The 23,243-nt window shown below is 40.9% G+C and overlaps 1 protein-coding gene across 6 annotated transcripts in view; it reads right to left on the minus strand.

The window, feature by feature from the left end:
* The window catches only part of LOC147635991 (aquaporin NIP6-1-like), a 13,565-nt gene extending 5,704 nt beyond the window's left edge, over positions 1–7,861 (minus strand). Inside the window, exons 1-5 of one of the 6 annotated variants that reach the window (XM_086801062.1) lie at positions 7,607–7,861; positions 7,264–7,508; positions 6,927–7,151; positions 1,762–1,950; positions 1,561–1,622 (exon numbers count right to left, since the gene is read on the minus strand). In XM_086801062.1, coding sequence (XP_086657188.1) covers positions 1,561–1,622; positions 1,762–1,950; positions 6,927–7,151; positions 7,264–7,416 — 629 coding nt within the window. In that variant the 5' untranslated portion in view covers positions 7,417–7,508; positions 7,607–7,861. Of the gene's footprint in view, positions 115–1,560; positions 1,623–1,761; positions 1,951–6,926; positions 7,152–7,263 lie in introns of all 6 variants that reach the window. The other 5 variants (XM_086801065.1, XM_086801063.1, XM_086801061.1 and 2 more) reach the window with 5 other exon arrangements.
* Positions 7,862–23,243: the final 15,382 nt, after the last annotated feature.

Below are 23,243 nucleotides of genomic sequence, written 5' to 3' on the forward strand. Positions count from 1 at the left end.
GGATATGCTGCTACAGCACCAACTTCATGACTTAGACGGCTCAGTCTCAACAAGTTCGAATATATGGTCAAGGGAACAAAGCGTATGCGTTGTCACCTGTTAACCACTCATATGCTGCATGACAGAAACACAAAGTTGTGGAAGCAAATCCAAGAAACAACGGACCAAGTACAAGGTCTCAAAGATCAATTAGCAGCAGCCGACACCACACACAAAGAAGTCATCATTAAAAGCTTAAAGGAAGCTGAAGAACAGGAAGCAAGGATGCAAACCATTGAGGAGCACAATCGGCTATTAAGCAAGACCATAGTCAGAACTACCAAGGAAGGTGGTCCACTCGACTCGACGGTGAGGACCGCCTAGCTCCCCGAACCCTGACCCGCGCCCTTCCGCCTTTGTGGTTGCTTCGCCCCTCCTTCCTCTGCCTCCCTTCCTTCCTCCATCGGTCGCTGCACCCCTCCGCCTTTGTGCCTGCTTTGCCCCCATCCACACTTCGCCTCCCATCCTTTCTCTATCGCCATTCGACCCTGCCTCTGCCCGGCCTTCTTCGCCCTCCAGTTTGCATTATTTCGCCTCCCCTCCTCTCCCCGCCAAAAAATCCATTTATCCTTTAGAGGCATTTAAGTCTACAATAGTACATTGTCACACACTTAAAATAAGCTAATGTGCATGTATAGATGGTCCAACCAGCTTTGATACCTATAGAGCAATGGTAGGGAATCATGGCTATAGAGGAGGTCAAAGATGAAAGTGGTGACCAGACAATAAGGAGAAGGGTATATTCATTGTTTATGCTTAAGTTTTCTGATGATTTGTCTTCGAATTATTTCTCCAAATACTAGTAACAAATTGTTTTCAAAATGCATCTCTTCTGGGGAAAAGTCATAGATATGCATATCTCTCTCTCTCTCTCTCTCTCTCTCTCTCTCTCTCAAACCTTAGTTTTGAAAAGTCTAAGGTTAACCTTATTTTGATTAACTAGCCAATGACAATCTAAGCTAATTAACGTACAACAATATATAGGCTTTGAATATGCCCCATTGGAAACGATGTGAGTATTTTGAACTATCAAGCAAGCCCACCTTTATAGGGATCGATAAAAAGTTAGTAGCTAAGAGGAGGGGGCATGGGTGTAAGGGAAGCTTGAGGGCATAGAAGTGAAGCCTTAGTTTGAAAAGTCTAAGGTTAACTTTATGCTAATTAACTAGCCAATGACAATCTGAGCTAATTAATGTAACATTATATAGGTTGTGAATATGCCCTATTTGAAAGCCACAAATTTGAAAGTACATTGCTTGCATTCAGTAGATGCCATCGCTTGCACATGGGGAGATCCGAACCCATCACCTAGGGACTCTCAAACTCCTTCATTACCACTACACTAAGGGGTCATTAGTATTTGACACCCAATCAAGCCCAGCTTTGTAGGAACCAATAAAAAGGTAATAATATTTACCAAAATGATCTCAAAATGAGGGGCGACAAACAAGGTTTTAAGCATTACCTTTGAAACCATTCAAGACTAAAAACTAAAGCACGCAAGAGAGCATGACATGTTACCCGGCTACAAGGTTGTTGAGAATAACAGTGACGCCCACAGCTATGCTGGCAAGTTCACCAACCTGCATTTGACTTGATTTATCCTTGCAACACAAACTCAAGTACATATTTGATGCTAAATATAGTAGCAAGATCTTAGTTAAAACGATGTTAATTAGAGTAATTAATAAACAAGATGGTGGTGATGAAGGTGGCACTTACTGCACGAGTATCTGTAGAAACTGCAATTACGACAAACATGAGGATGAAGGTCAGAATGAACTCTGCTAAGAGAGACTGCCACATAGATCCAGAGGGCAATGTGAGGCCTCCTTGCTGTTGAAAGAGAGCTTTCAACACAAATGAGGAGCTTATAGACCCAGCAACCTGAACTCCTATATAGAGTGGAACCTGAGAAATATAATTTATCTTCAAATAGAGTGAAATCTAGATACAATGCTAACCCTAATGATCAGGGGCAAACAAGGAAGTCACCACATGAATCCAAAAAGCCTTAGTGATTTTGTTAAAGCCTTGGTAATTTTAGTCACCACAGAGGGCAATGGAAGCGATGGTCGAAAATCATAGAATTGAACGAGGCTTTGTTAGCACTGTGTGGTGACTAGCAGATCCCGAGTTCGAATCCCGACCATTAAGAGGCCTAGTTTTGTAAGAGATAAAAACTCCCATGACAAAACAAGGCACTAAAATTATCAAAATATTCTAGCCGGTTGGTTGAGGGAACATCTAGGGGCCTGTTCACCCCACTTTGCGAGTGGGAGTTCACACCGGGAAAAAAGAAAACTTCATATGCTTCCCGATGGCAAATGTAACACCACCAGAAACGGTCAGCCAGATATACCACCATCGGAGTTGATGAAGGCCCACCATCATGTTCACGAGTCTGCAGTTTTTCGCGACCCTCAACCAATGGCTTCTTCCTGTTTTGGTACAATAAATAATTTTAATTTTAAATTTTTGTCTTTTTCTTTTTTGCTCGTTTTTTCAGGTGAGAACCAAAATCCCACTAGTGGCAGCTCCTAGATAGGGTGGGTTTATTGTATGTGAGTGATGTACGTCCGGATTCCCGAGCCCTTTTTGAGGAGTTGTCCTTATTTTGATTGGTTGAAAAAAAATGCTTTCATCGAGCACTATTCCCGAGGTAAGAGAGAGCACACTGTGAAAAAATGAGCATGTGTGCATCCAAACATTGTACACCCACTACACCCATGTGTTTAAACACTTGACCTCATGTGTCTCAACCCCTTTCTAGTCGCACACTCTACCAACCCATCTACGGTTGGTCATATATGCCCTCTTGTTGCATTCTACCAACGTTAATACCTCTCTCTCTCTCTTTAGATGACACACGTGCCCACGTGTGGTTTAATTTTACTTATTGGGGGGCTTCGGTGCCGAAAAGTGGCCCAAGATAGATCCATTGGGGGGGGTAGGGATCGTTGTTGTGTAGCCATCGGAGCATATGCAACTAGGTAGAGGGAGGCCTCAAATTCGAATCCATCTTCAACCAACCACACTTGTATCACATGTGCATGTGAAAATTCTCCTCCTTGAAAGCCCGCCCCCACACTACCATGCTCCTCCATGAAAGCAATGTGTATCAAAAAAGTGCTTGATGACAAGGGGTGGGGACTTCCTTAGATTAGGACAATGTTATATACCCCCACCCCATGATCACCACACACCTTGGGGGTTGCATAAGACAAATGCACCATGCCTAGATCTATCTACCTTTTTTAGCATGGGAGAGGCACGAGATGGTTAATTTACTCTTTGTGTGCATGATGCAGAGGGAAGTGGGGATGGAGGAGGGGAACCAGCTCTCACTTTCTTTACATTGGTCTTTGAGGTATGGCCATCTCTATGATGTGCTCTTGCTCTGAGAGTTGTAGGTCCTTATAGTGGTAGAGGATGAGCGGAGTGCATGTTGCTTTATATGAGGGGTCGAGATAAAAGGGAGAGGGAGACAACAACGAAAGCATCCTCCATCAGCCTTTTCCCCCACAAGTGTGTGAGCTTTTTCAATAAATGGCGTACAATGATGAAACCAATTATTTTAACAATAATGGCCACACTGTGGGAAATCGTGAGAGCTTCTCTCTCTTTGTTGCAGTCGAGTGTCCCACCCCTCAATGAGAAATGAAAGAGATCGGGTCTTAAGATGAAAGTAGGTCAAGTTCGATAGGAACCTCAAATGGCTAATGCCAACCCTTCAACAAGCAAAAATGTTCTAGGATGGGTGGGACCAACACTTATTAAACAATCCTTTCAAAGGGGTTCCACCACCAAAACGCTCTTGTTCCGATCCCATTGTTTGTCCATTATTGTGATGGTAGAAGTGGTAGCTATTAGGGAAACATTGATGGTTTGGTAGGGGGCTTGGGTTTTGTTTTTAATTTATGGGATTTGAATGCATTCATTGCTGTTAGCATGAGAATAAGACATCATAGCGTCAGAGAAGGTGGCCTTTGCTGTGAATATGTAAGAAAGAAAAACATTCGAAAAACAAGGAAAGATTTTTACCTTTCAGTGTTTCTTTTGAAATCCTACACATTAACATGTTTTATAACTAAAATTGTCAAAATCTTCACCATTAATTTCAAGGCCAACACAAAATTGAGCTATAAAAAATACATTAAAGGATTGTTTTTTTCTAACACAAGGTTGAAGGGAGGAGTCTTGGTAGTTAATTGGTGGTGGATTTAATTCAAGGGAAGTTGGACTAAGTAGGGGTGGAGTACCATTCATGTGAGGTTGGGCCCATGCTCGGGGGGTCACTATATGTAGAATACCCCTATCGCGTGCGTTCAAGGCCTATATTTTAGATCCTTTATCTTAGAATTTTTTTATCCATATAATATCCCCTTTTCTTTATGAATCTGTAAATTTTTTTGAAAATTTTTTACCTTATGTAAATATATTTCTGTAAGTTTCATAAATTAAAAATATGCTTTTGTTAAACGCATGTGATATTTACATTTTTTTGTGAGTGACCCCCCCCGAGGGCCCATGCTAGAATGCTTGCAACATTTCAGGGAGAAGGCTCTTGACTACATTTAAATCTCGACATTTAATACCAACTATAACAACTATGTAATTAAATTAATGGTACACATGGATAGTCATGAAAAATCAAGCATTGAGATCTTGTTTTTTGTTGTATTAATTAATTATTATTAATTCATTTAGTGGCATGGTAAAGATTGAAATCTTAGCAATTTGTAATTCATTTTTGGAAGGAGAGATTTTAGGGATTTATCCAGCATGTGTCTCTATTGGAGTGCATGCATGCAGGAAAAATAACATGCATGCCACCTCTCTCTCCCTCAATATTTCTAAAAAATTCATAGGGGTCACTTTCATCTCTCTCTATTGATCTCTCTCTCTCTCTCTCTCTCTCTCTCTCTCTCTCTCTCTCTCTCTCTCGTGAACCAGCTGCAATCTCTAAAGGGGCATATGAGAGTTGTGTTGGTGGTGAGACAAAGGGGGGAGGACATGATTGGCTTGCATAGGCAAGAGAAGGGGGCATGATTATGGGTACATTGTTTTCTTGGAATAGCAACCTTAGCAAGGCTGATAAATAAAGAAAACCTTTTTTTGGGTATTGCAAGGAGGATTTTTAAACCCCACACCTTATAGTGTAGGAGGGTGGGGGGAGGAGTAGAGTATTAAAACTTGCGCCCAGCTTTCGAAGCCAAAGTTTCACCATTGGGCTACTCGTGACCCCTAACATTACTAATTTAAGTAAATATATATTGATGAATAGTCATGAATTTGGTCATGCAAGTAGGCATTTTTTTAAAGGATACGTGCATTGCCAATGTATTCTTCTAAGTTATAACCCAATCTATAGGATCTAGATACATACAAACTTCAATGTTAGAGCAAAATCTATTAAGAGAGTCGTGTCATATCATGTAGTAGAGTTGGTAAGGGATTGAAGCCCTAATGTAAGGATATGGTATCGAGAACTACTTGGCATGGAAGGACGTGCAATGCAAAAAAAACTCCACTTAAAAAATAGTTGTCAAGAATAGTGGCATAGCATTGTTCAAGAGACTTTTTTTACCAAAATTTACATGACTACTTTTTTACATGGGTTGAGAAGAGAAAATTGTAGTTTTGAATAAGAAAAAAATTCATAATTTTACCAAATTAGAACCAAAACTTGGAAATTTTGAGGAAGTTTTTTTTCCTTCTCTCACCTTTTTAGAATTGATATAGTTTAAAATGAACCTAACTTTTCCTAAACCCTATGCCATAGGCTCAACTTAAAGTAAACAAGGGTAGAATTGATTTGTTTTCCCCTTTCTCCTACCTTTCCTACCATTTTGAAAAGGATTTCTTATAATTTGAATCATTGCTATAGGTTAAAACGAACCCTTTTCCCAAACCTTGTGCCAATTCAAAGTAAACAAGGCTAGCATTTTTGCAACCAATTATTTAATTCTTTATTTTGATGACTCAAATTTACTCTTTGATGATAAATCATGGAATATGCTAGAATTAATTGCCTCCCTTAAGCCTCCAATAAGAGGTTTTTATCCCCACTAGTGTATAGAAAAAGAACATTTTTTTTTACCAAGAAAGATATGAATCAAGATTTGTCAATTTGAAGCAAGAAAAAATACACAAAATTACACTAGTCCCCACCACCTTGTTTAACAACAATAGGGTTTCTGTCACTATTCTTACATTGGTCTTTTCTCCCCAACCACATTGAAGATGTACTTGAATATTCATCAACATGTAACATTTAGCACACAAAACAATGCATAGAGCATACATGACAAATTAAATGGCACATGGCAAACATCACACGGACGACACATAAGGGAAGAGCCTCATCTGGAGTTTTACAACTCTTTGAGTGGAAGCCCGCCCATCTCTCACCCACACTCTTTCATGTTTATGTGTGTGTATGTTGGGGGGTGTGAGGATAGCATGCATGTACACAAGCGCGGATGCATGTGTGTGCATGCATGCATGCCTATGCATGTGTGTCTGTGTGTGTGTGCACGTGTTTCTAAGGATGGTCAACTTGAAGGGAGCCCTATAAGGCTACATAGTGTGAACACAAAATGAGGTACACCTTAAGAAGAATTATCTTAAGGCGTCTTATTGAGGGACATTAATGACACTAGCACCCAACACGAGCTGAGATTGAAGCAGACCTAGAGAAGACTTATAAAGAACGTTCAAAAGAGGGAAAATGGCCATAAAAAATCAAGCCTTGCGTGTACATTCATCACCAAACCCCCTTTCAAAAGAGAAAGGAGACATAAATTACTGCATCATGAATCAAGTGTAGAGGGGTACTTTAAGCGTTAATTAATTAATGAGAGAAGGCAGGATGGCATAAGCACCTGAAGCCATTGGAAGTGCTTGAACGTTGCGAAGGCAATGGTGACTGCAGGGTTCACATGGGCGCCCGAGATGTGTCCGGTGGCGAGGATAACGGCCATAACGACCAAGCCGGCGGCCACGCTCACCCCTACGTAGGTTACCTGCCCATTGGACTTCTCGTTCATCATGCTTGCACCAGCGGCCCCAAATACGAGTATGAATGTGCCAATGAACTCCGAGGCGAGCTACATCAACAACCCACATATAACAGAAAAGCCCCCACAGATTAAACATTCTGCAGCTTTTTTCCCCTGCAATGGGGTGGCCATAATTCTGCATGTATGTGTTTGTTTTTACCTTCTTTAGAAGCTCCCTAGGCTTCACTGGCTGCCAACTAGCGCTGGACACAGTATCACTTGATGGTGTATTGCAGCTAGTGTTGGACAGAATTGAGGCAGCGTTGCTAATTATGAGCCTTTGCCCTCCTGAAGCAGCTTGCCCCCCCTCCATAGCTGTGAGAGAGAGAGAGAGAGAAAGAGAGAGGGCTTCAAGAGCCCCCCTAGCTCTCCTTTGTAGGATGGTGGTGTATCCGTTTCATTGACCTGTTGCTAGGATTAGGGCCTAATTACGATTAATTCCCATCTCATTAACACCACCCCATGATGGCCAATTTTGCCATAAATGGTTGGGATCATGTTACCTGCATCAACGCACAGGCATTGCAAACCACCACCAAAGAGGAAAGAAGCGGCAACGTGCAAATTACTTAAAGGTCGCAATATATTAGAAAGCTCGCCCCACTTCTTAACCCGTGATTGGAGGCTCCTTAATCCTTACTTGAAGGCTCGCCCCACTTCCTGAGTCCTTCATGGAAGGCTCGTCTCCATTCCTGTATCCCTTAATAAATCCCGCCAAGGAAAGCGAAAGCAAATCTTTTTTAAGCAAGCTCTCTCTCTCTCTCTCCATCAAATGATACAAGTTCTCATGGAAAGTTCTAGAAGACACACTAATCTCAACTCTCCAATTGTAAAATCCACCATTCTCTTGAGGTAAAACTAAGCTTAATCCTCCATATTCCACTAATTAATCCTCCATATTCAAGTGATAAATTCATCTTCTCTCTCTCTCTCTCTCTCTCTTCATCTATTCATTTTCCAAGCTTGTACTTAGTGACATGCCCCTCTTCTTTCAAAATGTCATTTTGGAACAATGAACTTGCTAGGCTTGATTTGACATGACCCCATTAACAATGATGGGGTAAAGAATATACTAAGAATATTTTTAGCCCCGTTCTCGGCCATTGTTGACTTTACAAGCTTCAAAAATAATAAAATCACTATCGTGTTCATGAATGGGCTTGAGAATTCCATGCCAATACATGTTTTTTTACAATATATTGTATCTTTTTTTTTGGTGTTTTCACAAAAGGTCTTCCATTAAATCCACATCATTTAGAGTGGATTGGGGTGCAAGTTTCCTAGCACAAAAAAAAAATCAAGTCTTGCACCTAGTCACGAAATTGATTATATATTCCTACACATAATTGAGTTTAACATTTAATGATACATACATAGGTTTCTAGTCCACAATAAAATCATGTGAGGAAGAACACTAAATCACATTATGGTCTCATTTAAAATAGCTATAATGTGATAAGTAATGATGACCTATGCCCAATAAGCATCAAAAGTACCCATAATAGGCTTTGTGTTGATAGTTTAGCAATTAAGATCCTGTTCTTTTGACAACCAACATGCTTTTATAATTACTTAACAAACAACTATTTTTTTATATTATATAAAAATAAGAAGTACAAGGTGGTGGACTTCATGCTTTGGTAATTGGATCCAAGTTTTGGTAATTGGATCCAAGCTCTCTCTTGGAATAAGGGAGTGTCACTACATGAAAACCCTATGCATTTAAGAGGTATTAAAAAACCTTATATCTATTAAGTTTGGCATTGTAAATACAAACCTTCTATAAATTTGAAATTAGTTGACCAAATGTACGGTTTTTTTTTAACTTTTCATTCAAGATCATGTAAATTTTGTAAGTCGAGAAGAATTAGAAAAACCCTCATGTATTCATATTCAAGGTTCACTATTCTACAAGTTTAAGAAGAAACCCCCCTCCCTCCTCCTCCCATCCCCCCCTCTCCCCCCCCCAAAAAAAAAAGAAGTAATTGTGGGCCTTTTGATAGAACAATATGGAATGTGAAAGAAGGGAGGAAGAGGATGACTCCTTTACGTGGATTCGGGAACACAGGACATCATTTACATGGAGTCTAATACATGGGCAAAGGTCACCATGAAAGCTTGGACATAAGCACCAAAAAGACAGATGTCTATAGAGTAAAATATGTTAAAAAAGGTACAATGCTCTCATGAGCCCTATGCCTAGTATAGCCCAAGGCCCCCAAAAGTACACATGTAAATGACCCTAAGCCCAAGTGCCTAGTCCCCATCCCCCATGTGCATGTGCATACCAAATCTACTTCATTAAGGCCCCCAAAAGTACACATATAAATGACCCTAACCCCAAGTGCCTAGGCCCCATCCCCCATGTGCATGTGCATACCAAATCTATTTCATTAATGAAGTAGATTTGGTATGCACATGCACATGGGGGATGGGGCCTAGGCACTTGGGCTTAGGATCATTTACATGTGTACTTTTGGAAAATGAAGTAGATTTGGTATGCACATGCATATGGGGGATGGGGCCTAGGCACTTGGGCTTAGGGTCATTTACATGTATACTTTTGGGGGCCTTGGGCTATATTAGGCATAGGACTCATGAGCATTGTGCACATGGGGGATGGGGCCTAGGCACTTGGGCTTAGTGTCATTTACATGTGTACCTTTGGGCCTTGGGCTATATTAGGCATAGGGCTCATGAGCATTGTACCTTTTTGATTAGTAAATAATCAAGATTAGGTGTGCACATGCACATGGGGAATGGGGCCTAGGCACTTTGGCTTAGGGTCATTTACATGCGTACTTTTGGGGGCCTTTGGCTATATTAGGCATAGGGCTCATGAGCATTGTACCTTTTTGATTAGTAACTAATCAAGATTAGTGACTTTTTCCCTAATTTTGGTCCTAAAATTTGAAAACTTGGTGCGGCTCCCCCAAAATTTGGTCCCCAGTAAGCCCATAGCCCTAAAACTTAGGAATTAACCATAAGAAATGGACTTTCACCATTCAAGATCACCATACTCGTCTTCTTGATCAAGAAAATCAAGAAAATTCAAGAAAATGCTAGAAATGGATCAAATGCATGAGCTCTGATACTAATGAAAGAAGGGAGGAAGAGGATGACCCGTTTACGTGGGGTCAGGAACACGAGACATCGTTTACATAGAGTCCAATGCATGGGTGAAGGTTACCATGGAAGCTTGGGCATAAGCACCAAGAAGACATAGATGCCTATAGAGTAAAATATGATCAAAAAGTTATATGCTCATGAGCCCTATGCCTAATACAGCCCAAGGCTCCCAAAAGTACACATGTAAATGAACCTGTGCCCAAGTGCCTAGGCCCCATCCCCCATGTTCATGTGCATACCAAATCTACTTCATTACAGAATGATCCTTTTAATCAATCTTATAAGGTGACCCCATTTCTTTAATAATTTTTACTAACTAGCATAACAACACCATAAAGAAGTGTGGCTCTTCAATGAGCTATGTAGAAGAGTATGGTTGGCTTTAAAAAAAGGTTATGTTAGGCCGCAATTCAAAGGCTTGGAACCAATACTTGTTTCATTGGCATGATTGTGTCAAGCTCAACTGCAAGCTAAAAATGTGTGCTATTGAGACAGCCACCTTGTATGGCGTGCGGTGGGTCCATAGAGTAGAGTACAACTTGTGCTCCCAATTGCTCCTTGATGCTTTTATCATCTTTGTGAGAATAGTGCACAACATCTTATTTGTGCTTTTGGCCTGGCCATTTGCTTGTGGTGGGTAGTAAGGTGTCAATTTTCTATACAAGGAGCAAGAAATCCACCACTTTATTTGTAAAATGTATACCATGATTGCTCACCATTTCTAGTGGGCAACCAAAATGGCATTAGGGAAAATTTGCACTCAAAAAGGGGCCTTGTAAGAGATCCCTTGGGATGGTGATGTGGACAAAGCAAGCCAATAAACCCACATATAATATTGGAGGGTACGTGCGTCATTTTTGAGTTCCTTATTCCATTAACTGACATGTAGGGTGTTTTTTAATTCAAAACAATGCCTCTTAAGTATGGTGCCTTATTTTATTGAAAAAAGACACCACTCTCTTTCTTCATTACACTTTTGAATGTAACGAAGCCAACTTTGCTAACCAAACTTGAACCGAACTTCGTCCCTGCAACCCATCATCTTGCATTGTCTCCCTCATTGTCTTCCCGACTCCACGACCACAACCACTCCAAATCCGAATTGTTTTGAGCGGGAGGTTTTTGATTTTCTCTTCTTCTCAAGGCGGCAAGTTTTGAAAAGGGATGGAAAAGTATTTGTTCTTCATGCGCCATACCTGCTTGTGCATGAATAACAATCCCATTTCTTACCTTTTTCAAGTGAGGGTTGTGCTTACAAGTACTCTGTACATTTTGGTTCATCCAGGATACCAACAAGTTTGTTTGATGGACAAGGAGGTATTATTTAGTGATGTTGTCTTTTGGTTTTAATGAAGCAATCTTCTTCACGGGAGATAAGTGTAATATCTTTGGTTTCTTTTGGTTAAAGTGTGATTTCATGATGCTTTTTGGTGTTGTTAAAGCACAGAACAATGCAATGGAACCTGTGAAGCAAAAGAAGAAAAAGGTGGACATCCACTTCCAAGTAGAACCTGATTATGCTCCCTGCTGTAAGAGAAATTGGTCTAGGCCAGCATACGAAGCCCACATTACTGAGCTTCGAAATGAAGGAAAGAAAAATATGGACCTATGGTTGGATGGTAGTATTTACCCACCAGATCCAACCTCCTCTCAATCTCCATCATTCTTTGGGTTGACAAGTTTCTTCAAGTTTGTGTGTGTTGAAATGTCAAGCTCGTATACAGTTGGAGGATAGCACATGGGTGCTGGCAGAGTGACAGTACGGTAGATAGAATCGTGTGGTGTGTTTATGACCGCGTCCAGCTGGTCATGTGTGGTGTGGACATTACATTAGGTTTACTTTGTAGTGTGGACATAACACTATGTTGTGTTCTCCTTTGTGTGTGAGAGAGTGATGATGACTATGGCCTCTCTCCTTCTTCATGATTGATGGATATGGATTAGGGTTTGCTTCTCTTGTGTGTGTTCCCTCCTGCTTCTGTTTTTTATCATGGTATCAGAGCCAAGAGCTCATTAGCTGTGTTGTGAGAGTGAGTGAGAGAAGAGGGAAGAAGAAGAAAAAGCTGTGAAGGAAGCCATTGGAGCTTGGAGCAAAGGAGAAGCTGTGGAGCTCACCTCGGTTACAGATCTGAAGCTTGGCCTAACTGGTAAGAGTAGCAAAACTCCCTTGAGCGGATTGCAGGTGCCAAAGAGCAGGTTCAGTGAAGATTGAAGTGCATAAAGCAAGCAGAAAATTTCTGGTTTTTCTCTAAGCTTTCATGGAAAGCTTGAAGTGAATATACTCTTGGCAAATGTATACACAAAGGCACGTGTATTTGAGCTTGCAAATGTATTAGCAAAGTGGGCACAAGCAACATACAGAATCTTGAAGCAGATTGATGCATACAGATTTGAACAAAATCAAGTGGAAGTGAATTTATGCAAAAGGTTCTGGTTTTTCACAAAACAGTGGACATACCCTCCGTGGAGGATTGATTGCAGGAGCTAGAGGAAGAATTGAGCCAAACCCTTCAAGCACAAGGTAGATTAGGTCATTGCTAAGCATCCTATCAATTCAATTGTGAAAAACCCTCTCTCCTAGAGCTCCAGGAGCAGGCGGCGCATCTCTCTGCAGAATTCTGGATAGTCTCATTTGATATCAAGCCATTCACTCATTTCTAATCCATTTGATGCCATTAAAAGCTTGGGGAGTTTAGCAAAGACATTGCTAAGGTCTTGTGATGCTTGGTTGCAGCTCATTTGATGTATTTGGAGCTCATTGAAGTAATTTATCAGAGGTGTGCAGGTTTACAGAAAGTCTGTCCAGAAACAGAGCATTTTTAATCAAGGCATTAATCCTTGTCTATATCAAATTGACCTAATTCCTTTGGTACAAGTAGAGTACTATGAGTTGCTAAACTTTTGATTCAATAAGTTTTGAATTTGGATAAGATTTGAAGGAGATAGAGCACTTTTAGTGAGAGGTGGTACCTGACAGATGCAGAAAAAAGCAAACCAGGGAGCTACAAAAATTGGTGGTTCTCATTCACCTTGAAGAATTTGATCAAACCCTTCTAGGATATGTTGGAGCAATGTGTTGGGAAGCCAATGCAAGTTGAATCATTGAATTTGGACAAGATTTGAAGGATTTAGAGCATAATCTTGACTGGTTACTGGCGAGAAATTACTGGCGAGAAAAAAACCAAAAATTTTTTTGTGAAGGAGTATCATTTGGTTTCAACTTTGATTGAGTGTACATTGTTGGTGAATCATTGTGGGATGTTAATGCACACAATTTGCAAGCATTTGATGTGATTTGGAGAGATTTGAAGCTTTACAGGTCCGGCATACAACTTGTCAAAGGGGTACATCTACTATATTTTTGCAACAATGGTGGGAGATGGTCCGATACAGATTGTTGGAGAGAAGCTTGACCGCACTAACTTTCAAGTGTGGAAGTTTCGAATGAAGAGTTTTTTGAAAGGCAAAGGTTTATGGAGCCTTGTCTCGGAGGAAGACCCGGAGCCATACCTACCTCCTCAACCAAATAATGCTCAGTTTACTGGCTCACAAGCAATGGGTAGAGCGGTCTTCGAAAGTGTTGCATTATTTTTCAATATGTGTAACAGATGCCTTGCTTATTCACATCCAAGATGCAGATACACCGAAAGAAGCATGGGGTATATTGTGCCGAATATATGAGACAGACACTGGTGCAAGGAAGATACAACTAAAGCAACAGATTCACAGTGTAACACGAAGGAATAGGAGTATACATGAGTATGTTCAGGAAATCAAGGGTTATGCAGATTCCTTGTCATCAATCCATGCCCCAATGGATGATGATGATTTGGTTGCTCTCACATTGCGTGGTTTAGGCAAAGAATACAAATCTTTTGACACTTCCATCTCAGTAAGGTTGGGAGGAATGCCAGACTTTAATGAGCTTGTGTCATTGCTCATTGTAGAAGAATTGAAGCTTGGCCTTGGTGGTATGAGTGTTACAGGTGGTGCATCCTCGTCAAGCAATGATGAGCATGCAAGGAATCAGGCTTTTTACTCATCTAGAGGCTTTCGAGGCAGGGGGAGATTTACCCCTCGAGGCCGTTGGAGGACGTGGTTGGAATGACAGGTCTACTCAACCACAATCAAATCAGAATTTTCAGAATTCACAGTCATCATTTGGATCACGTGGAGGTCGTGGATTTCAATCCCATAGGGGGAGATTTGGAACAGGTGCTTGTGGTAGAGGACGATGGCAAGGTCCTCAACAAAATTTGAATGGGATTGAATGTCACTATTGTGGCAAACTTGGACATATGGCAAAAGATTGTTACAAAAAGCAGAATGATATGAGGAATGGAAGACCACAACATGGAAATTATGCATCTACTAGTAACAATGATGGGAGTTCAAATCACCTTTTTGCAATGAAGCACATTATGGGGACAATGGATTCTCAGAATGCAGGAGATGAGTCATGGTATATGGATTCAGGTGCCTCAAACCACATGACATGTCATGGTGAGTGGTTTGAGAAGATGCAACCATTGGATATAAATGGTTATGTGGTCATAGGAGATGATACTCAGCATCTTATAACACATGTTGGCAGTGTGCCTTTGAGGATGCATGATGGAAATGTGAAGAATATGTCAGAAGTGTTATATGTACCATCCATCACAAAGAATTTGGCATCAGTAGGCCAAATGGTTGAGCAGGGATTACAAGTAAGATTCAATGAGAATGGCTGTTTTGTGGAAGACTTTAAGCATGGCTGTAGATTGATTGCCAAGGGCAAGAAGGAAGGAAGGTTGTTCAAATTGGATGCAGGCATACCAGAATTGAGCTCAGCCATGTTTTCAAAGAGCAATGGGATTGTGCAGGACATTGACATGTGGCACAAGAGGATTGGACATGTCAATATACAGAGATTAAAGAACATGCAAACAAGAGGCATTGTCAGTGGATTGCCTCGATTCAAATATGATGGACATATGCATGTTTGTGAAGCCTGTCAATTTGGAAAGCAGGCAAGGTTGAGGTTTCCTAGAGAAGGAAATATGAGTAACAGGCCACTTGAGATAGTACACAGTGATGTATGGGGCCCTGCACAAAATCCATCTATCAAAGGAAGTCTATACTATGTGACATTTATAGATGACTTCAGTAGGATGACATGGATATACTTTTTGAACGAGAAGAGTGAAGTGCTGGAAAAGTTCATGGATTTCAAAGCTCTTGTAGAAAAGCAATATGGCTGTTGGATTAAATGTTTGAGAACAGATGGAGGTGGTGAATACACCTCAAAAGCTTTTGAGCATTTCTTGCGGAAGCATGGGATAAGAAGACAGTTGACATGCAGGTATACACCTCAACAGAATGGTGTGGCTGAGAGAAAGAATCGAGTCATATGTGAAGTGGCAAGGGCAATGCTCAATGAAAAGAGCATGCCAGATTACTATTGGGCAGAAGCATGTGCTACTGCAGTGTATATCCTGAACAAAACACCTACAGCAGCCATTCATGGAAGCACGCCAGAGATGCGGCTTACAGGTTACAGGCCAGACATTGGACATCTCAAAGTCTTTGGATGCGTAGCTTATGTCCATGTGCCTGATGAAAGAAGACGGAAGTTGGATCCTAAGGCAGAGAAATGTGTATTTGTTGGATATGCACAGGATCGAAAGGCCTACAAATGTTATAACCCTCAAACTAGACAAGTAGTCATCTCACGAGATGTGGTGTTTGATGAGCTTGCTAGTTGGTACAAAGCAAAAGATGAGGGAGTTATTGACTCACTTGAGGCAGATGTGTCTGTGAACTTGCCATCACAAGCAAGTTCTAGTTCTACTACTATGTCTGGGCCAGCAGCAGAAGCTGAGAGTAGCAGTGTACGTCCATGGTCAGGCCGTTTGAGGCATGAGAGTGTGAGCACTGGGAGTAGTGCTATGGATAAAGGCAAGAAGAAAGTCGAAGGAATTGGGATCACAGGTTATGAGTCATCTAGTTCTGAGAGTTTGGATGAGGAGCTCGGCATACCTGTTTTACGCACACCTGCTGGTGTTAGGCAGGACAGATATGTGCCCCCACATGCTAGAGTTACAGGTGTACAGAGTGACCCGCATGCATTGCGGAGATCCCAGAGAGTCAGATATCCAGTTGAAAGATTGACATATAGAGATTTTGCTATGCACTATGCATACATGACATCTATGGTAAAGCATGTGGAACCTACATGCTATACAGAGGCTATTGGAGAGCATGTATGGGAGAAAGCCATGGATGAAGAGATGGATGCTTTGGACAAAAATGATACATGGGAATTGGCTGAGTTACCTCAAGGAAAGAATGCAATTGGTTGCAAATGGGTGTATAAGGTAAAGTGCAAGTCAGATGGCAGCCTAGAGAGACATAAGGCAAGGCTGGTCGCTAAAGGATATGCACAAACTTATGGTCAAAACTCATTTTCACCCTCACAACAATTTCACATTGGAGAGTGAGAATGCACACCTTCGAAAACAACTTGAAAAGTTCAACAAAAAATTACAATATTTGAAAGACATGCCATTGGGTGCTCGATTACACAAGAGACAGATCAAACCATTGGAAGAACTCAATGTTGGAGGTGGCCAATAGAAGCGTCGTGTAAAAGCTTGCAGGTATTGGGATCTATAATTTCTTTGAGCTTAAATTTCTTTGAGCACTTACTTTTCATTTTCATCTTTAGTTCCTTTTTTGGAGATGGGGGATTGGGTGTGGGGGTGGTATAGTTAGCTACCGTTGTTGCTTCAGGATGGTCACAGATGTTGTGGGTCCAAAAGAGCAAGGTTCTGATATATTTGGCAAAGTTCTGACAAAAAAAAATCGTGGAGTCAGCAATACAGCATCCTAAGTTTGCAAGACTTCGATCAGACATAGCAAAGCAATCCTTGCAGGAGGTGAGTGAAGCATTCATGCCTGCAGCAGATGCACAAGGTATATGTGACATGGCTGGTATAAGCACAAAGTCTTACAGGATGTTGTTTAATAAAGTTAAAGAGGGTTTCAATTGTAAGCTTGGAAAAAAAACAGTAACTCCCGTTCCAAAACCATTTCACGTGAACAAAGCTCGAAATATTCTTAACTTGGGAATGGTCGATAACTTGTTGGAGAGCCTTGTCACGTGTCTAGTACATTGACAGTGACTAAAAAGAGCAGGGAACAGAAAATCATAGAGCTTACAGAGTTCAACAATTTCATTATGGATGTTCGAAAATTACAAATGGCTATGGTGAAATTTTATGACATCAGTGTATATGAGTGCAATGGAAGGCTGAAATTTGTTTTAAAACTTGATGAGAGTGAGGTGATCAAAGGATAGAAGCTGGAAAGGGTTAGCATTACTTTAATGAATAGAGTAATGGAAGGCTGAAATTTGTTTTAAAACTTGATGAGAGGTGATCAAAGGATAGAAGCTGGAAAGGGTTAGCATTACTTTAATGAATAGAGCTTTAGATGCAAGTATCAGTAATGCTGATGAGAAGCACTTTAGTGTACAATCCGAAAATGAGATTTGGTGGCTGGCTGCATTTGAGGTGACGTGCTATCCATTTTTAAAAAAAGAATATTATGTTGCTATCCTCTTGTTATGATGTTGTAGACAATTTAACTGTTGTTGTTAACAGGTTCCAACAGAGACCCATGAAATTCTAAAGTGGTACTTCAACCAGACTGAGCTTCCTTCTTCCACTATCCAGCAGCAGTCAAATGGCGAAAAGCTTTATGTAGAAGGATAGAGTGAATATGAGGTTGAATGGCACCTGGCTGTAGATCTTAAAACCTTGAAATGCATGTTTGGTATTTCCCAAGGAGCAATGGCCAAGTATCCTTACCTGTATTGCATGACCAAACGAGTTGTCTCCAAAGGAGGAAAAGAGAGAGAATGGAAATGCCTAAATGCAATCAGTAATAGGCGTGAAGCCCCAAATCGTGATGCTCCAAGAGTGGATCCTAATTGGGATTCAATTCTTCCTATCCCTTTGATCAGAGTTCATATTTGTGTTTTGCATGCGCTGGTTAGAATAATTGAGAAACTAGTCTACATGTACATCGAATTTTCATGGAATATGAAACCAGCATTAGAGAGTGAAAGAACTATAAAAAAAATAGAGCAAGTGCTTTCAGATGCAGGTTTACATTGTGGTCAAGTGAAGATTGAGAAGGACTTGAGAAGATCAGGGAAGACCGGAAATGTTCCTAGCAAACCATGTTTTGGAGGTGCAAAAGCCAGAAAGTTCTTATCTAATCATACCCAGAGAGGTCATCTGGGTACAGATTTTGAGGTGTGGAGTAGGCTTCATGCAGCTGTACCTGATCGAGGCTCTTCAGGACAAGCAAGGGTGGCAAAGGCCAAAGCGTGGTTGGCACTTGATCACCTAGCACCTTTGTTGCAAAAAGCAAGGTTTGAAGATGGGGATGTTGAGAAATTTGATGTAGTTGTGACAGAGTTCTACACTAGCTATGAAAAGCATGGGGTGCGACAAACTTGACACAATACATGGTTATTACTTGAAAACCTACAGCTTTGAGTTTTTTTTGTTGTTCAAAAAATATTGTACGATACTAAATGTCTTGTTGTTGTTGAGCATTTGTAGCACATTTTGCATGCACATGGAACCTTTTTTACGGAAGAGTTTGGAAGCCTTGGGATTTGGTCTACCCAAGGCATGGAAAGATCTCATTGGCAAGCACGTTGTGCCTATCAAAGGGCCACTCAACATGGAGGAGGAATGAAGAAAAGTAATCCCATGAAGCAACTATGTCAGTGGTGGTATCGGCGGATTCAAGTGAGGGCTCGTGTGAAGATCAATCAGTTGTGTCATGTGCAATAAGAAAGATGCAGGCTGAACGGAGACGATCAATATATGTCTCCTCACAGGGAAAGCAGAATCATGCTGAATGGCAAAGACAACGACAAAGACAGGGCAGAGTGTGGAAGAAAATTGATCATTGAAATACATATTATAAAACAATGATGTAACTATGAAAGATTTTAAAAGAACAAGAGCTTTCATCTATGTCCCATATAAATGTTTTCAATATATATACATTTCATAGTTTTTAATGGTAAGCAAGAAGAGTATTGAGAAATATGAAGAAACTTCTTAGCAACTGGAACAATCTAAATCTGTTAATCTGGAGCAGAGACTTCCCCCAGCCGAGCCTTTTTTGATGAAGTTTCTGCATCATCTTCTTCATCCTCTATCAATGGCACAACAGGGACCTTTGGCCTTGCTGTTCTAAGAAGATGCTTCTTCCCGCAATCACTCAACAGATTGGGATCTGTGATTCCACATGCCAATCCGTAAGCAGCATATGTTAAATAATATTTACATCTCAACGAATATACTCTAGGTCCCTCTCCAAAAATTCGAACAGCTACTTGCCGCTCCAGAAGTATTGCCTTGTTTGCATTTAGCCTTAAGTGATAGCCACCTAAATACCTGGATAGAGTCTTTATCGCCATCAGAGGAAAACTTGCATTGTCCTTGGAGAAGCTAGCGTGAAATATCACAATTTGAGGGAATTTTAGGCGATGTATATATGTTCCTAGTGTCGAATCGTGGCCCAATCTTGCCATACGCTTGCCTGAAGCACGTTTGAGGAATGTGTCTTCATATATTTCCAACTGAAAAAATAAAGGAGCATTAGCCAGAAACAACATCACCAAACATTTCAGGACAAAGTTGATAAAGCCAAATCCGCAACAAAAGTACAAAAAAACACAACAAAAAAAAACTAACCTCTTGGTTCTCATCTACTTCAAGCAAGGTGTCTTGCCATAAATTAGTGCTCGAACTAGGAACGGTTTCCGCTGACTTACTTGGCACATCCCTAAACCCTCCCATGTTGGTAATATTCAGTCTTTCCCTTGCTTCTTGTAGCTCTTCCTCTGTGGCATCTTTTCCTTCATATTTAAGGGCATCAACATAGATCATCTTTAGTGTTGCTGCCAGCAGATAGGAACTCGGTGTCTTTCACATGGCTATCCACTAGTAAGTACTTATCTATCCCATCATCATCTACAAAATTATCATCGACCTCGAGATTTTGGGCTATGAAAGCTATGCAATGGTCCTCCCTTAAGTTAAATACATGTTGTATGTCTGTCAGCAATATATACTCTGAATCTCCTACTTGGTAGGAGGGGAGTAATGGCGTTGGAATGGGAGAGGAATCATTCGATTTAATCACAAGATGACCTATATCATTGTTTTGTTCTCTAACTGCCTCAATATCAACCGCCGAACTGAGCTTCCTCTCTTCTTCAACATTCAACTCCTCAATCGCATGAGGAGTGTCCTCCTCTTCAGCAACATCCTCAACGGTGGGACTAGCCTGACGAGAAATCGTGTCTTCACTTTCATTTGTTGCATGCGGCTCTGTACATTCTTCATCTGTTAATTGCACGTTCATGTGCAAGAAGCATAAGAAGGCATAAGAGTATTCCATCAAGCGGCATTTTCTTTTGTGAAAAGGGCATAGCAAAGCTCTCTTCTTATCACATGGTACCTTGTGCCAATCCCTGTTTAACCTCTGCTTCTTCTTCGGCGACACCTTGAGATTAAAATGAATGTGATTTTTCCCATCAATCATCATTGGTTCTTCATTTGTGAGCTCATCAAACTCTTGCTTTGCCTCTTCAAAGTATCCATGATGGCTAGAAAATGTATCCTCCAGAGAAAAATCGCAATTGAACATCAACGAAATTGCAGGGTGCAAATCATGACGTCGACATTTGTAGAGGAAGTCATACAACAGAGTTGCAGGTGTTTCTTTAATCTCTTCGTCCACATCAAACTCGACTTGAACTTGCGCCGGCCATGGCTGAATTCAAGGGTGTAGATAAGACATGGAAAATATTAGTTCAAGCAATGAACCAAGAGACAGTCGGTCTTAAACAACAAATCTCTGTGTGGTGTGAATGGATTCAACATAACGTGAGAGGAGATGCCAGAGGAATCCAGGTATTCCTCCCGCGTTGTAGTGAATCTATTTTCCCTAATGCAAATAAAATTGCAGCTTAGTCAAGGACCTCTTCTCGCGTTATGGTGAATCGATTCACCCATTAGGAACTCAATGGAGTCTTTTTGGGCCCTTTAATTTGCCATGAGGTTATGGAAACATTTAACTTTTTGACAAATAGGAGCCCGCCATGTAAGCAAAAACCATGGGTTTGTAAGAGAGGTGTAAGAGTGGTCAAAGGGTGCACTTTTTTCCCCAAAAAGGGGGGGGGGGGGATTTTACAATTTTCGGACCTCCATAACTTCTACATACAAGCTCCGATCTGAGCGGAGATTACAGATCCGTGATCTATGCATCAAGAGCTTTCCATTGATATGTTACATGATATGGTTTTATCCGCCAGATTTTAAATTTCAGTTTCCCCCCAAAATTCAAATTCGAATAAAGTAGCCGTTTTGAAGCTTCAAATTAGAAAACGTTTCTTCTTAAGAGAAAAGGTTTGACTCCCTTAAACTGCCAAATAAAAGGGCCCAAGAAGACTCCATTGAGTTCCTAATGATAATGTGAGGAGGAATATTGTGCTTCCTATGGGACCTTCGCTCGCGTTATGGTGAATTGATTCACCGCAACATGATGACTTTATCATCCTTTGGCAACGCCTCTTACGTTATGGTGAATTACAAATAAAGATAGTTCTCAAGTACCCATACTGAGAGAGGAGGTGTCAAACGAATTAAAATACTCTTCTTCGCAGTTAATTCACCATAAGGCGAGGAGTCATAGGTTTTCAATTCACCTTAACACGATGAAAAGACAAAGCAAGGAGTTCTGTACGAATGAAACCAAAAGAACGAAATAACAAAAGAAGAAGGAATCACAAAAGAGATAAAAATACCAGGAAAACGAATTGTATACAAAAGTCAGAGGAGATGGAGATGAAGGAGTTTGTCGTTATCTTTGATGGAGATGAAGGAGGTTGGAGGTTTGTCTTTGACGTTTGATACAAGAGGATGAAGGAGGATGATTGATGAAGGAGGGTTGGAGGAGATAGTCAGTCATTGAAGGAGGATGATTGATGAAGGAGGGTTGGAGGAGATAGTCAGTCATTGATGGAGATGAAGGCCGTTGGTGGGGAGATAAATGAGAATACGAACTCCAAGAGAGGCAATAAATGAGATGAGTATCCTAGAGAAGCAATTAAAAACCGTTTTTAATGCTATGCGACACGTCAGCGCCGCGTTTTCACCCGCCATTCCATGAATGCCACGTGGCAGCCCATCGTGTACCTAGCACGTGTACAAGCTATAAAGTTTAATCAAAGCCCTTTTTAATGCTATGTGACACATCAGCGCTGCCTAGTCGCCCTGGCAGCCCGCTAGCATGTGTGTTCGCTCTAAAGACTAATCAAAGCCGTTAATCACACCACCTTTTCGTCCTCTTATCGATTTTGCCTTGTCCGTCCTCCTGCTTGCCTCCAGGTGACTTCTGACTACCGCCACAGTACGGAACCAATATTCCACCTCCTGCACGACAATCTCCATCCATTCTCACACAAGAAATGTAAGTTTTTGTATATTACTTTATTGTTTTCTAAGTTTCTTGTATATTGCTTGTTTGTTTTGTTTTTTCTTCGACTGTTTGCCCTGTGCCATTGTTTTTTCTTCGACTGTTTGCCTTCTGCCATGGTGATTCGATTCACCTTAAAACACACGACGGGCCATTAGAATCTCAATCGCTCCATGTCTTATGGTGAATCAAATCACCATGGCAGAAGGCAAACGTAAGAGATTCGCGATAATCCTCCTCCCGTTGTAGTAAATCGATTCACTATAACACGAGGAGGATTGTTTTGCTTTGATTGGCCCTTAGTCTCGCATTATGGTGAATCGATTCACTATAACGCAAGACCAAAGGGCAAAGGATTCACGGTAATCCACCTCTTATTGGTGTCAATTAATTCACCTCCTACACGACAGTCTCCATCCATTCCGACTCATAGAATGTGATGAAAGTGTATTACTTGAT

The sequence above is a fragment of the Cibotium barometz genome, chromosome 8 (assembly GCF_041138505.1).
Source record: "Cibotium barometz isolate CiBa-2024 chromosome 8, ASM4113850v1, whole genome shotgun sequence".
In the NCBI taxonomy this organism is placed as follows: domain Eukaryota; kingdom Viridiplantae; phylum Streptophyta; class Polypodiopsida; order Cyatheales; family Cibotiaceae; genus Cibotium; species Cibotium barometz.